Below are 14,859 nucleotides of genomic sequence, written 5' to 3' on the forward strand. Positions count from 1 at the left end.
CATTGCCTTCGACATAATTCTTTGAATAATAATGTCTAGCAATATGCCCTTTATTTCCACACTTATAACATCGAAAGTTCTTTTATTTACTCGTTTGATTATATCATGATTCTTTTGAGCTCCTTTTGACTTAGAGCTTCTATGTTGCTTATGTAATATTTCATTACTCCCGATGTTATTTTGTTGCTTGGGTCGCCCTTATCTTTTGTAATTGAAGAGTGCTTGATCTTCTTCATTCTTTATTGAAATCCCGATATATGCTTAGCCAAAAATTCTTGATCTTCTAGCAAGTTTTCAAACTCGACAAGAGAAGGCCTGGTTGGCTAACCTTGTATTGCAGCAACAAAACTTCTATATTCGGGCCTTAACCCATGATAGTTATTATTCTTATTCTTGCTTCTAACATTTTAAAAGTAGGCAATAGATCAGAAATCACACAACCAAGAAATTTTACCTTGTTAAAATATTGGTTGATTGTCATCTCTTGTTGTGAGATTGATAAGAGCTCATTCTCTAGAAGTTGAAGTCTTGCATCATTCTTCTTTGAAACGAGCGTGACGAAAGTGTCCCAAGCCTCCTTTGGTGATTCAACTTTCCTAATGTGGTCTAACATTTTCTCTTCGATCGTGGTCTTGATTGCAAGCTGTAACACCCTAACTAGCATAGGCGTATTACGTGATTTTTAAACATACTGTGCAGCTCGTTGCTAATCAACGAGGTTTATGGAAATCGTGATTAATTAAAATTTTTGCTTTTTAATTAAACTTATAAAATATTTATACAAAATACTCGGGATCCCGATTACTAAACCTTTTACAAAAGTTCACTGACTATACAAAATACTTGTCGTCTAGCGACTAATTACAAAAATAGCCTTGCTGTCCCGAGGATCGTACGCTCCAGGCCTAACCGCCCCGACATGTACAATCTTCACCGGCTCGCTCTCACGGTCCTTCAGCCTTAGCCTTGCCCTTACCTACACATAAACATAGCACTGTGAGTCGACAGACTCAGTAAGAAAAACATAATAATAATAAACATACATAAATCCCGAGTTATGATCAGACGCCCATACCCCTGACCATAACCCTAACTGCCGTGTCCCACACGATACTGAGTCCTGAACGTTCATAAGACGGTACTATTGACAAGTAACAGCCTATACTCGGTACACTGGTCATACTCCGGAATTTCTTTAGTCATACTACGCAGCATCTGCCGATGTGTTACAGTATCGCCTATACTCGCATTAATCGGTCATACTCCACTCGCTAGTCATACTCTAGCCTGTACTGATTTTATAAGTCAAATAGTACAGAACCACCAACCCGAGTATCAGCCTATACTCGGCACACTGGTCATACTTTAGCTGCTAGTCATACTCTTTGTCTTAGATGTGATACGGTGTCGGCCTATACTCGATACCTTTGGTCATACTCCAGTTGCTAGTCATACTCTAGCCTGTACCGATGTGACACAGTCGGATGGTTCGAAGCCAACATACATATCTAATGTAATCTAACAGGCTTCCTACATGCACGCTAAACATGTAATATATATGCATACTGTTATACTAATCTTACCTCAATTCCGAATTCAGGTGTGCCGGTCAACCTGACTGGAACGAACTGTGCGACAGTTTACAGGCTCCTAAACCATAACAATCACAATACTATAAGTGATACGCTAAATCACTTCCCGGGGACTTAAACTAGGAACTAAAAGTTTCCCTATCGATAAAAAGCATGGCAATACCCCAAATAACATAAAAACGAGGAAATCTAGGGTTCCTGAAAATTTCCCAACCGGCAGACCGGTTGCACAACCGGAATTCCGGTTCTGGAAATTCCTGAACCCCCATCCGGAATTCCGGATGCACAACCGGAATTCCGGTTCCTCGCAGACCACATTCAAAAATTCATAACTTCATCAAATCAAATCCAATTCAACCCAAACCTTCCAGACCTGTTCTAAACATCCCATAGAACATTTCTAAAGCAACAAAACCGAGCTTCAACCACAGAAACTCATTTCACCATTGAAGGTTCAAGATTGAGTTCTAAAACTCAAAACTTGACTAAGCAACATATCATGCATTCAAATCAGGCCAAAACTACTTAGACATGCTTACTAAAGCTGCAGAAAATAAACACAAGCTCATGCAACAATCACAACAACAAATTTCCAACTTTCTCTTTGAAAACTTAAGCTTTTGAACTAAAAATTCCACAACTCTAAACAACCTAACTATCATGCATCACAAGCAGCTTAATTAACCTCAATTAATCATGCTTAAACCTCTGCAAACAACAACAAAATCACAGCAACAACAACAACCTAAACTAAGCATGCATTACACCATTTTTCATCAAAAAAATTCAAGAAAACAAAAGTAGAGAAGCTAGACAAAATTACCTCTACTAGAATCACTCTAAACTTGATGGAAACCACTTGAATCACAAGAGAAAAATCCACTTTTTCTTGCTGCTCAAAGGGCCGAAATAGAGAGGAAAAGAGAGAGAGCTTTTGAGAATTTTTTTTTCTAATTTTTTTTAAGTTTGGAAAAATGAAATAAGAGTAAATAATCAAATAATAACCTTATTTCAGTCAACACATTTCAATTAAAACCATATAATTTAACCAAATAAAGTCCACTAAAGGACAAACTCACAATGGGGCAAAATGACCAATTTGCCCCTCCATGCTAAAATAACATAAATAACACTAAAGGGGTATTTTGAGAAATTCTAAATTCCCGGCCAATCCCGACATTCCCAATGTCTAATAAACCGTCCCACAATACTAACATACTAAGTTGTGATTTTACTAAGCCAAACACTGAGTTTCATGTTACCGGGCACCGGAAATGCAAACTTATGAAAATCACTAAATGACATAAAAATTTTAGAATTCAATAATAACAGTATAAATAATTATTTAAATATCTATAAATAATTTTCAAAATTAAACATGATTAACTGCTAATTTCCAAATTAAACTAAGCGGTCTTTACACAAGCAATGCCTTTCCAACTTTGATCTTCCATTAATTTAAAGATACAACATCTTTAGGTGGGTTTACTTTACTACCACATACAATCTCCCACAAGTCTTGGCCTTGGAGGTATGACTCCATCATCGTTGACCAAGTGTTGTAATTCTGATTGTTGAGCTTTTTAATACTGCCAATTACTTGAGCATCACCCATCGTGGTTTGGCAAACAAATTACCAAACAAGTTTTTCCCAACTTGTAAGCTTCACAAATTCAAATTGTGCACGACAACAAGAAGCTCTTCTACCACTATGAGCTCGACGAACCTAACTCTGATACCACTTGTTAAGTAAAAATTACAACACTTTATTATTATTGAAGAGTACTTACAAACTTAGAACACTTTGGACACAATGACTCTAGGACACTCTTATACTTTTACACACTTTAGACTCTCTTTCTCACACTTGAACTCTTTAGCTCAAACTTATAAATTTAGCACACATCTTACTTCTATTTATAGGCTACAAGTGAGATACCTAAACTTTTCTAACTTTTCAAGTTACTAACAAGTTTCTACCACTATGTAAATAACTCTAACTATTTACAACTAGTCCAAGTAAATTCTATGTTTCTTCCAAAGCTTTATAGAGTGCTCTAGGTTTTTTTTGTTAGAAATTCCTTAGAAGATTATAAAATACGTTAAAATTTTCTAGAATTGATGTCTTTTAACAATGTTGGCCTAAAAAAAGAATAACATAGGAATTAGAAGCCAAAGGATGATGAATCATTCGTTTGGTTGGATTTTTTTACAAAAGACAACCTAGTGAAAGCATGAGAACTACACACAAAATTGCGTGCAAAGTAACAACTACCACGTTTCACAAGTAACACCCAAAATCCCTTTCTACAAACCACATAAAATTTGGATAATCTAATTGACCATTCTCATTTGATGGACGGCTGAGAATACTGCAAAGCCAAGCACACTGCCACTGGCCGTCCATTTTAATCTCTACAAATAATACTCTTTTTTTCTTGATGGGGTTTTTCAAATAATTAGTTTAGTGGCAAGAAAACAACAAAAACTATTTGGTATGCATTATTTCCCTCCACGTAAACAACACATGGTCCCTAAATAAAACACAACCATCCTTTTTAATGAGAGAGGCTGCTTAAACCCTCTTTCCTCCTCTTATTTTCTCACTTAAAACTAAAAAAAAATTAAAGAAAAAAGAAAAAGATTAAATCATATTGCAGAGTTACAATTCAAGTCTTGGAATAGATGCTCAGAGCAAATGTTTATTGCACACTGATTTCTAGTCCAAGACAATTGAAGGCATTCAATAACTATGGCTCTTGGGTGATCCAATACCGTACTATAACTCGCAGGCCTTATCAGGGTGCCTCAGTCAAGGCCCTGAAAGATGAAACCGGTGGCGGTGGAGGAAGAAGCGGTTCCCCTGGCCAGAGTTGGGAGCCTGGCTTGGAAATTGAGGTCCCTTTTGAGCAAAGACCGGTATGTACAGTATCTACACATATATGTTTACATGATAATGTTTATCAGGCCATAAATCATCTTTAAAGATTCTCACCTATCAATACCTTAAAAACTAGTATGCAGACTTTTTAACAAAGTCTAATGTTGGAGGGTTGAAAAAAATGAGTGAATTGAAATGCCATCTGGGCTAAGCATAGCATAGCATAATTTAAGTTGAAGCAAGTAAGTGTTCTTGTTTTTGTTATTTTACGAGTAGTATGTTTGAGTAATAGGTGAATGAGTATTCATCTCTGAAAGATGGAGCCTTGTATTCGTGGGGCGAACTGGGACCTGGAGAGTTTTTGCTTCGCCTTGGAGGACTGTGGCTGGTGACTTTTACTGTTCTTGGTGTTCCAATTGCAGCTGCAAGCTTTAATCCTTCTCGAGTAAGTTCAAACGCCATTCTTGTAAATAAGCATACAGCACTTGTTGGATTAGAACAGTTTACAGAAAGTTGAAAAAGACTCACACCAACTACTACTCTGCTAGAAAAACAATACACAATTCAGTTTCTTTTCTTTTTTCTCTTACTATTATTATTATCATTTGAGAATCTTATATGCGTGAGACTTATTTCATTTGCTAAAGATATCTTATGTCTATGCTTTTTTTTTTGTTTCAACTTGCAGGAACCTCTAAGATTTGTGCTTGCTGCTGGGACAGGAACCCTTTTCCTTGTTTCACTGATTATTTTGCGAATCTATCTGGTATGGTTGTCTTTTTTATTTATTTTTTTTTTTAAAAAAAAGAGAATAGACCAAGAATGTTGACTAGTTATATTAACAAAAACACATCCCATTCAGGGGGAAGAGCATGAAAGACTTGCACTACTAGTCAATGCATTATATGTTGACATGCACACAGTCCTAAAGGCTGCTAGTTCACTCTAGTAAATATTAATCCAAGGAAACAAACTCATGACATGATTCCTCTAAGTTGGGGTTTCATAATTATTCTAGATACTTCTGTTTCAATTTTAACTGAATAAAGATCTGCCCTTCAGTTTTTCATCCATAATATGTAGTTTAAGAAACAGTCTTCAAACAAAGTGACTAAATCAAATCATGAATATGAATATTGCAGGGATGGAGTTATGTAGGTGATAGACTCTTATCAGCAGTGATACCTTACGAGGAGAGTGGATGGTATGATGGACAAATGTGGGTGAAGCCACCTGAGGTTAGCACCCTTTTCTAGCTTCCTCCTTCCCTTTTCTCTTGCTAGAGTAATCACCGATGATAAACAAGTTTCGGTTTCTTTGATTCTTGTTTCTATGGATTATTTGTAGCTAAGAAGAAATTCTAATAGTGTTGGAGGAAAGATTAGAACTTACATAGAATGTAGTTCTGAATACAATCAAGCTTAAGAATATATGGCCAATTGAATAATTTTAGAGTAATGTTTTGTTTTCTACTTTTCTCGTAGGTTTTGGCTCGTGACAGATTGTTGGGTTCTTACAAGGTACTAAAAATGAGCCAGTATTACTAACATCTTAAGCAATTTAAAAAACATGGTAAATTTGTATTGGCTTAGTTTGTGTAGAATATAAAATTCATTGTAAAATTGTACCTGTATGGTTATAGGTAAAACCAGTTGTGAAGCTACTGAAACAGATACTAGTGGGAACAGGGGCCTTACTTGTAAGTTCAGTTTTACTCTTCGTCTTCGCAACTCCAGTGGAGGATTTTTTTCGGACGACTTTCATCACAAAAGAAAACTCCTCAAGTGTTCAAGCTTCAAAGCTCAACACAAAGTTCAATTTAAGGTAATAATAATAAACAAACAGAATTAACAAACCTGAGTCTAGTATCTATTTCAATCTTGGACTCTTATTGTGTATTTTAGTAATGTACATAAAGATAAACTCACTCATTCAAACTCGTTTGATTTCGTTTTTCTTGTAAATGTAGGAAAGAAGACTTGCTTAAATTGCCAGTGGATGTATTGTCCGATGATGATCTCGCAGCAGCCGCTGCTGAGACTGCTGACGGAAGACCGGTTTACTGCAGAGATAGGTTTTATCGTGCATTAGCCGGTGGACAATATTGCAAATGGGAAGATCTAGTTAAGTAAAGCGGTTACAAAGGAGGCATAAATCATATAAATAAATATAGCTACATTTAATAGAATGCCTTCTGTTTGTATCAAATAGAACATGTCATTATGAATCATTGCATTATTTTTTAAGGAACTACATATATTCTATTGGAATCACAAGCATCAATCCAAAAAAATATGAACAAAAAGTTACAGTTTAGACCATATGAATGGCTAAGTTGAGGAGCCAACAATACTTGATTTACAGTTGCCTCTACATATTTTTATTTGTAAATATGAACATAGTTTATTCAAAGTGGGGCCTTTTGTGAGATGCGAACATCAGAAACATGCCAAAATTTGAGTTTCACCAGTCAGTTTGCAATTCCCGAAGAGCGTTGCCAGAAAACATATTTAGGAGTAACAACACAAAAGCAGCATGAGGATCATGTTCGCAAGATATTCCACAAATGATCATGAATCCTGGTAGCATGGCAAGTCATCTTTGTGACAAGTTTACCACACTATGGACATGTATTCCAGTGAATCATACATAACAAGGAACTCGTGAAGCTTTTAGCAACATTTAGGAAGATTGGCTTTTGCATAACTGCTGGACCTCTTGATTAGCTTGAAGAATAAAAACAGAGCAAATCTTTTGAGACGAGGCACTTCATCAGGTCAATGCTGACTTCGCTAAACAAATTTCTTGCACCAACTAAGCATTTTATACAAATTTCGTGAAACAACATCTCTGACAGTATGTTTCCTTATTTTTGCATCTTCAAGATCTAAAGTTCTATATGCAAGAGCAAGGATATACATCGCGGGATGTAGTCTCCTGTAAATAACATCAATGATATGGTAAGTTTGTGCCAAAGACAACTATCCATAATACAAATACTAATAATTAAATTACACCTAATTCATTAGTAACCATCTAAGCATTAAATTCAGACATGGAAAGAAATGTTCCCCTTAATTCAGAGATGGAAAGAAATGTTCCCCTGAATTCAAAACATGCAAAAGCCAGTACTTTTACAAGATTATGGAATATTATATGAACCATAAAATATATGATATTATATACAGGACATGCTTTATGAAATGACAATAATTCAATGATGAAATGCAAGGGTACCACCGTGTCCAACAAAGCTTATATTATTGATAAAGAGAAACCTTCAAACATAGCCCAACTTTTTAGAGATGCCTAATGTCTACTTACTTTTCAAATGGTTCGTTTGAGCTGAAACCATCCCAATACCTTTGTGAAGGTATCGTTCGCCCTTTCTTGTCTTTACCAAATGTTTCAATATACCAACCACCTATGTCGTGCATACCACACCGAGGCTCAAATAGCCAAAATCTGTATACGTAAGCAAATTAAAAACATCACTACATCTAAAGGATTAGGAAGAGTTAGCTTCAGGACTTCTATACATTAGGTTGAACTGCACCAATTACAACACCTTCACAAATAATTAATTAAAACTCCATGGCTTACTTGCTCGACGGTAACCTGGCCCTACTGCATCTACACTCGCAAACAGAAACTTCATTTTCCATTCCATACCAGTGCATGTGCTTCACCTGAACACATATGAGGTAGGATATATGTCAACAAGGATAAAAGCTAGAAAAGTGTAGGAATCAAAGGAGGCAAATTTTACTAACCAGCATTGTTCTATGTTTCATAATCACATGGGTTTTAGTACCAATGCTATTGTAGACAAAGCAGGACCCTTCTTCTGGGCTAGTTCCTAATCCAGTTATGGTTCCCAGAGGAATTCTAGATCCAACAGCCTCCCCTGGAATGAATTCTTTGCCAATCTTTTCGGGGCATTCATATGAGTTGAGAAATACATGTATACAATCTTGATTTTCTTCATTCTGTATGCCATTGCAATAGCCTTTAGGAGGGACCCTTGTTGCAAGAGCAACCACTTTTCCATACACATGCATTTCCAAATCAGCATATGCATGCAATTTACGATCTTCCAGAGTCAATGTTCGCAACTGAGGGTTATCAAAGTCACTCGTGCCATCAAAGTTAGCGGAAATGTTGACATTCTCCTCAGACTGACAAATCCCCATATCCCGAGATGTTGAAGAATTCAGCTTTCGGTTACTGCTAAATGATAGTTCTGGATATTTATTTATCAGACAGACCATCCCAAAAAGATCACGCCCTGAAACCAAATGAAGCACCTCTGGAGTATCAAACACTGATCTTTCCTCAGCTTCAAAGCAGTCTGGAAGAAAATCCATCGATTCTATTTCGGGGCCATAGTAAGCTGCATGTATGGCTGAATAAAAATCTGCTTCAAGCACATCAAAGTATCCAGTCCCAACAACCACTTTCTTCTCTGACAAAATATCTTTTATTGCAGATCTGTACCACCTTAACCATTCCACTACTTCCATCTCCTTATAACTTGAAATATTGGATTCATTCGCATAAAACCTTACACCTTTTTCAGATTGTTTGACCACAAGCTTCCTCTGTGAGATAAGATACATATCATAATGGGCTCGCTTTTCAGAATCCGAAAGAATCTGCAATCCATTATTGATCATGCTGTGAGGTCAGAACACCTGTGTATCACAGCATTTATCAAAGACGAACATCACCATTACCCAACTATAAAATTCACATACGAACCATGATATCAGCATATATATAAAATCCCCAGGAAATAAATCATGCAGAGAAGTGAATGCAAGCCCATGGCCAATTGAGTACCAAAAACTAAACTAGAAACAAAGCTGATAACTTCATAAAAGATTGGAAAATGGACAATTCAGACTTATATTGATTGCTAATTTACAGTAAAATTCATTCTATCCCAATTAATAGCAAAAAAAAATCAAAATATCCTACCCATATGTAAACGATGAAGAGATTAATCATATGAATAGAAACCCAATAAAACTCTTTGAACATTAATCAAAACCTTTCTAGGTATAGTTCTGAGAAGAAATACAGGAAATTGTGTACTTAGATTCATCGAGTTAAAGAGTATTCACCTCATAGGCCGCAAGGATTTGCACAAATCTCTTAGAAGCATCGGAATCGTTCGTCGACTCAGCAAGGTCCGGGTGAGTTTCCTTGGCCAATTTGCGAAAGGAAGCTTTGATTTCGGCGAATGAGCTGGTCTCTGAAACTCCCAAGAGCTCATACGCGTTCTGGTTCGAGAACTCCGACCTAGCTGACTCGGCGCCGCCACTGAACCACTGAACTCTGAAACTCGGATAGAAGCAATGCCTCGAACTGCTGCAGTTTGGTCTAATTAATATCCTGGAGATCCACCGGCGGACGTTTACCCCGGCCGAAATGGCGCCGCCCGTCATCGGTTTTCTCTATGTTTCAGCTTTTGAAAATTTCAGAAATATTTTTTTTATTATACTATTATCCTTATTTTGGCAAATCACTCTATTTACCCTTCTTTTTATTTTTTTACGAATTTTTACATTATATTTATTCTTTTTTAATCAATTTTACAGTCAACACTTATTTTTTTGTTTCCGCTTCTCTCTAAACTTCTCTCTAACCACGGACACCACCATTACACAGCATGCTAATTTCTTCTTTGTTCTTTTGGCATATTTTATCTTTGTCAAATTCAAAATTGGTACCTACCTAGAAAACTAAATTACAAGTTTCTCAAGTGAACTGTTGGAGAAATTTAAATAACACCAAATATAAAATAAAGATTTGATACTTAGAAAACAGCTGAGTATTCAACCAAAATTGTCCAAACAAATAGAAAAGTAATGAAAACAATGAATATAAAAAAATATAATGGTTCAATTAGATCACGGTCTGATTAATACACTGTTGCAAGAAATTTTCTGTCTTATTTTATTCATGTCGGATCACTCTTTCATATACAAAAGAAGTGTCTTATTATTTACACAAAACTTAATCGGTTATAGAATCGTTTTACATTAAATATTATAACATTAAATTGAAATAAACGTAAGGGAGTAAATGAAGAACAGTTTAAATTCGTTTTACTAAATGATAGAGAGAATAAGACTCATTTTATATCTGTGTAATGCTTTACACGGCTATGCCAAAAGAATGGAATGTATAATACAACTTAGGTATATATAGAAGGAAGGAGGCATCTGCCCTAGAGGAATGGGCCGAGAAAGAGGCCCAGTGGGCCAATAATTTTAATACCCTCCCCTCAAGATGAACTATATATGTTTTTTAAGTTCATTTTGGTTACAATTGATTGGAAATAGCTTGGGAGAAGGGGCTTGGTAAGTATATCAGCAATGTTGTTTTTTGTAGTGACATGAATGAGCTTTAGTGTGCCTTCTTGGATCTTCTCTCGGACGACATGGCAGTCAATCTCTATGTGCTTGGTGCGTTCATGAAAGACGGGATTCTCGGAGATATGAATGGCGGCAGTGTTGTCGCAATATAGGATGGCGGGATCTTTGTGAAAAATGCCAAAATCGCGAAGAAGTGCCAAAAACCAAGTGATCTCACATGTGGCATGAGCCATAGCCCGGTATTCAGCTTCAGCAGAAGAGCGGGAAACTGTTGACTGCTTTTTAGATTTCCAAGAGATGAGAGATCTGCCAAGAAAAACACAGTAGCCAGAGACAGACCTTCTAGTGTCACTGCAAGAGGCCCAATCAGCATCTGAAAAAAATTTGAGGTGAAAGTCTTTGCTAGACATATCAGTTTCAGCATGAGCAGATAGATTAGTAGAAGATGCTGAGTAAAAGAATAGTCCTTGACCAGAGGTACCCTTGAGATATTGTAATATTCTGTGTGCAGCAGTGAGGTGGGGAACCCTTGGATTGGATAGAAATTGACTTAACTTGTTTACGGCGAATGAGATATCAGGCCGTGTAATAGTTAAGTAAAGGAGTTTACCAATGAGGCTACGATAGGTTTTGGGATTGTCTAATGGTTTTCCAACATCGGATGAGAGCCTAATGTTGGATTCCATTGGGGTAGAGACAGAAGATGCTCCTAAAAAACCTGTGTCAGTTAAAAGTTGAAGGGTAAAAGGGCGTTGAGAGACAGATATTCCGGAGGAAGAACGACCTATCTCCAATCCCAAAAAAAAACGTAACGGACCCAGGTCTTTAAGTTGAAACACAGAGTTAAGTTGCTGTTTAAAATCAGAAACAGCATCATCATTGTTAGATGTAATTACAATGTCATCAACGTATATTAGAAGGGCAAGAAAAAGACCTTTATCATTTTTGATGAACAAAGTGTGATCAGAAAGGGACTGGGTGAAACCAGTGGATAGAAGGTAATTGCTGAGTTTCGAGTACCATTGTCTAGAGGCTTGTTTCAAGCCATAGAGACTTTTGGTTAACTTACAAACAACATTTGGGGGAATTTGTCCCTTGGGTTTATACCCTTTTGGTAGTGTCATATAGACAGTTTCATTTAAATCGCCATGAAGAAAGGCATTGTTTATATCAAGTTGGTACAGAGACCAATTGTTAATGGCCGCAATGGCAAGCATAAGTTTTAAGGTATTAAACTTTGCAACAGGAGCAAAGGTGTGAAGATAATCAATACCTTGTTTTTGGTTGAAGCCTTTGGCAACTAGTCGAGCTTTACAGCGATCAACAGAGCCATCAGCATTGTATTTTATTTTGTATACCCATTTACAGCCAATAGCATAGTGACCATCAGGAAGAGTCACAACTATCCAAGTATCATTGGCTTCTAGAGCATCAGTTTCAGTGTCCATAGCTTGTCGCCATATAGGATCTTTTGCTGCCATTTTGTAGCTGGTGGGTTCTACAATTGTATGAGCAGCGAGAACAGCGGCTCGAAAGGGCTGTGTCAACCTATTGTAAGACAAATGTTTATTAATAGGGTGAGCAGTAGAAGAAGCAATAGTAGTATTGCAAATATAATCAGAAAGACGTTTTGGTTTAGATAAAAGTCTTCCCATTGTTGAAGTGATAAGAGGAGACTTAGACATGTTCTTAGGTGTGGAGGGAACTTCATCGTGAGTAATAGTGGTGATAGGTAAACTGTTAGAGGATGAAGTTCCATCAGATGTGGGAACATGTGGAGGGTCCTCAGAGGATGTATGTGAATGTCCTGTAGAGGGAATTAAAGAGAGTGAGAATAATTCATTTATAGATGTTGGAGATGTAGTGTTAGCAAGAGGAAAAATATCTTCATGAAAGTAAACATCTCTAGATTGAATGATCTCTTGAGTTTCGATATTTAAAAGGTTATAAGCTTTCATACCAGGGGGGTAACCTATAAAAGTATAAGGTTGAGATCTCGGAGAAAACTTGTGCCGTTTGGTTTCTAATGTCGAAGCAAAAGCAAGACAACCAAAGACTTTGAGATGAGTATAATTGGGAGCTTTGTTATATAGTATCTCAAAAGAAGTTTTCTTGTTAAGTAATTTGGATGGAGTACGATTTATGAGATAAACAGCAGTATTAATAACATGACTCCAATAAGGTAAAGATAAATGAGATTGGAATAATAAGGCTCTACCAACATTTAATATGTGTTGATGTTTTCGCTCAACTACAGAATTTTGTTGAGGACGGCCAACACAAGAATTGTTGATTGAGATTCCCTTAGTGGCGTAGAAGGCTGTTAGATTGAGCTCTTTAGCATTGTCACATCGAACAGCTTTAATGTTGACTGAAAATTGAGTGGCGATAAGAGCAAAAAATTGGGGAATAATGAAAGAAACATCAGATTTGCAAGTGAGCATGTAAACCCAAGTATAGCGAGAAAAATCATCAACAATTGTTAAGAAATAGCGATAACCTTCAATACTACTAATATGAAAAGGACCCCATATATCAAGATGTATTAAATCAAAAGCAGAATTAGCAAAGTTATTACTAGATGGAAAAGGAAGACGCCTTTGTTTAGCAAAATGACATATAGAGCACATAAAATTGATAGGTTTATCACAAAATTGCAAACTATTGTTTAACATAGTAGAAATGTTCATAGAAGGATGTCCAAGGCGGAAATGCCAGGGATCCTTCAAATTACATGCAGTGTTTGCAAAAACAGAAATATCCGTAGTAAGAAGACGATGATCTTGTTCAAAGAAAAACAGTTGTCCAACTTTCTTAGCTGTCCCAATCGTAAAAGTCAGGGAGGGATCCTGAACCAAACATTGATCAAAAGTGAAAGTAACTTTGTTAGGACAATGTTCAAGATAAGCATTAACCGAAAATAAATTGAATTTAAATTGAGGAATATACAAGACATTCGTTAAGACAATTTGGTCGGAAATTTTAACAGTTCCCGTTTTGTTGATATGAATCTGATGACCATTAGGTAAAGTGACCAAGTTAGCAACATTAGTTTTATTTAAAGATGTAAAACAATGAAGAGAGTGACAAATATGATGAGTAGCACCACTATCTACAATCCATAAAAAAAGGGGAAAAGAGTTGTTATTACCGAAGACGTTTGAGACCACAGGAAGGTTTTCACTGGTGGAGGGGGCGCCTTGGATTTGTTGATTGAGAAGAGAGATCAGCTGTTGACTGAGCTGGATTTGTGAAGAGCCAGCCGCGGAGGGGTCTGGAGTGGGAGTCACCGTGGCTTGATTAGCCCGAGCAGTGGTGGTGGTCTTTTTCTTGTCTCCATATCCGGGAGGAAAACCGTGTAGGAAATAGCATTTGTCAACAAGGTGACCCGGTTTGAGACAGTTGGAACAAGTTGGTCGGGGTTTCTTGTTTCGAGATGGTTGGTTGGGGTTGGGTTTGGCCGAAGTAGCAGCAACAACGCTGGTATTGCCAAGGCAGCGTTGTCGTTCTTGTTGAACGACCATGGAAAACACCTTGGATAAAGAAGGTAATGGCTCGTAAAGCAAAATCTGAGCCCGAATACCCCAGTAAGACTCATTGAGACCAATCAAGAATTGAATAGTCTGGTCCCTTGTATAGTAGTCTTGAACCTTTTGCATTGCGCCGCAAGTACAACCACAAGTGCATGGAATATTAGGTTGATATTCATTGAGCTCGTCCCAAAGAGCTTGCAACTGAGTAAAATATGTGGTGACGGAATTATCACCCTGTTTGACATTTCCAACAGCGGTTTTAAGCTGTAAGATGCGGGGACCATTGCTTTGGTTAAAGCGGTCATGGAGGTTGGACCACATCTCACTAGCAGTAGTTTTGAACATGATACTTGCAGCGATCTCACGAGATACAGACTGAAGAATCCATGACATAACCATATTGTTGCAAATGTCCCAAGCAGATCGAGAATGATCATTAAGAGGAGGACGGGGTATGGTGCCTTCAATGA

The 14,859-nt window shown here is 37.0% G+C and overlaps 2 protein-coding genes across 2 annotated transcripts; one reads left to right on the top strand and one right to left on the bottom strand.

Annotated features, from left to right (window-relative positions):
- Window positions 1–4,088: 4,088 nt before the first annotated feature.
- On the top strand, window positions 4,089–6,743 carry LOC115712469 (protein CONSERVED IN THE GREEN LINEAGE AND DIATOMS 27, chloroplastic). Its single transcript, XM_030640747.2, has 7 exons — window positions 4,089–4,511; window positions 4,766–4,918; window positions 5,162–5,239; window positions 5,616–5,711; window positions 5,958–5,993; window positions 6,116–6,297; window positions 6,443–6,743. Exons 1-7 carry the CDS (start codon window positions 4,278–4,280, stop codon window positions 6,603–6,605), a joined length of 942 nt encoding a protein of 313 aa, XP_030496607.1. The 5' UTR covers window positions 4,089–4,277; the 3' UTR covers window positions 6,606–6,743.
- Window positions 6,671–10,614, bottom strand: LOC115712468 (uncharacterized). Its single transcript, XM_030640745.2, has 5 exons — window positions 9,600–10,614; window positions 8,247–9,128; window positions 8,077–8,162; window positions 7,798–7,938; window positions 6,671–7,410 (listed from the first exon to the last, which is right to left on the bottom strand). Exons 1-5 carry the CDS (start codon window positions 9,921–9,923, stop codon window positions 7,266–7,268), a joined length of 1,578 nt encoding a protein of 525 aa, XP_030496605.1. The 5' UTR covers window positions 9,924–10,614; the 3' UTR covers window positions 6,671–7,265.
- Window positions 10,615–14,859: the final 4,245 nt, after the last annotated feature.

Source organism: Cannabis sativa, chromosome 4 (genome assembly GCF_029168945.1).
Source record: "Cannabis sativa cultivar Pink pepper isolate KNU-18-1 chromosome 4, ASM2916894v1, whole genome shotgun sequence".
Classification (NCBI taxonomy): Eukaryota; Viridiplantae; Streptophyta; class Magnoliopsida; order Rosales; family Cannabaceae; genus Cannabis; species Cannabis sativa.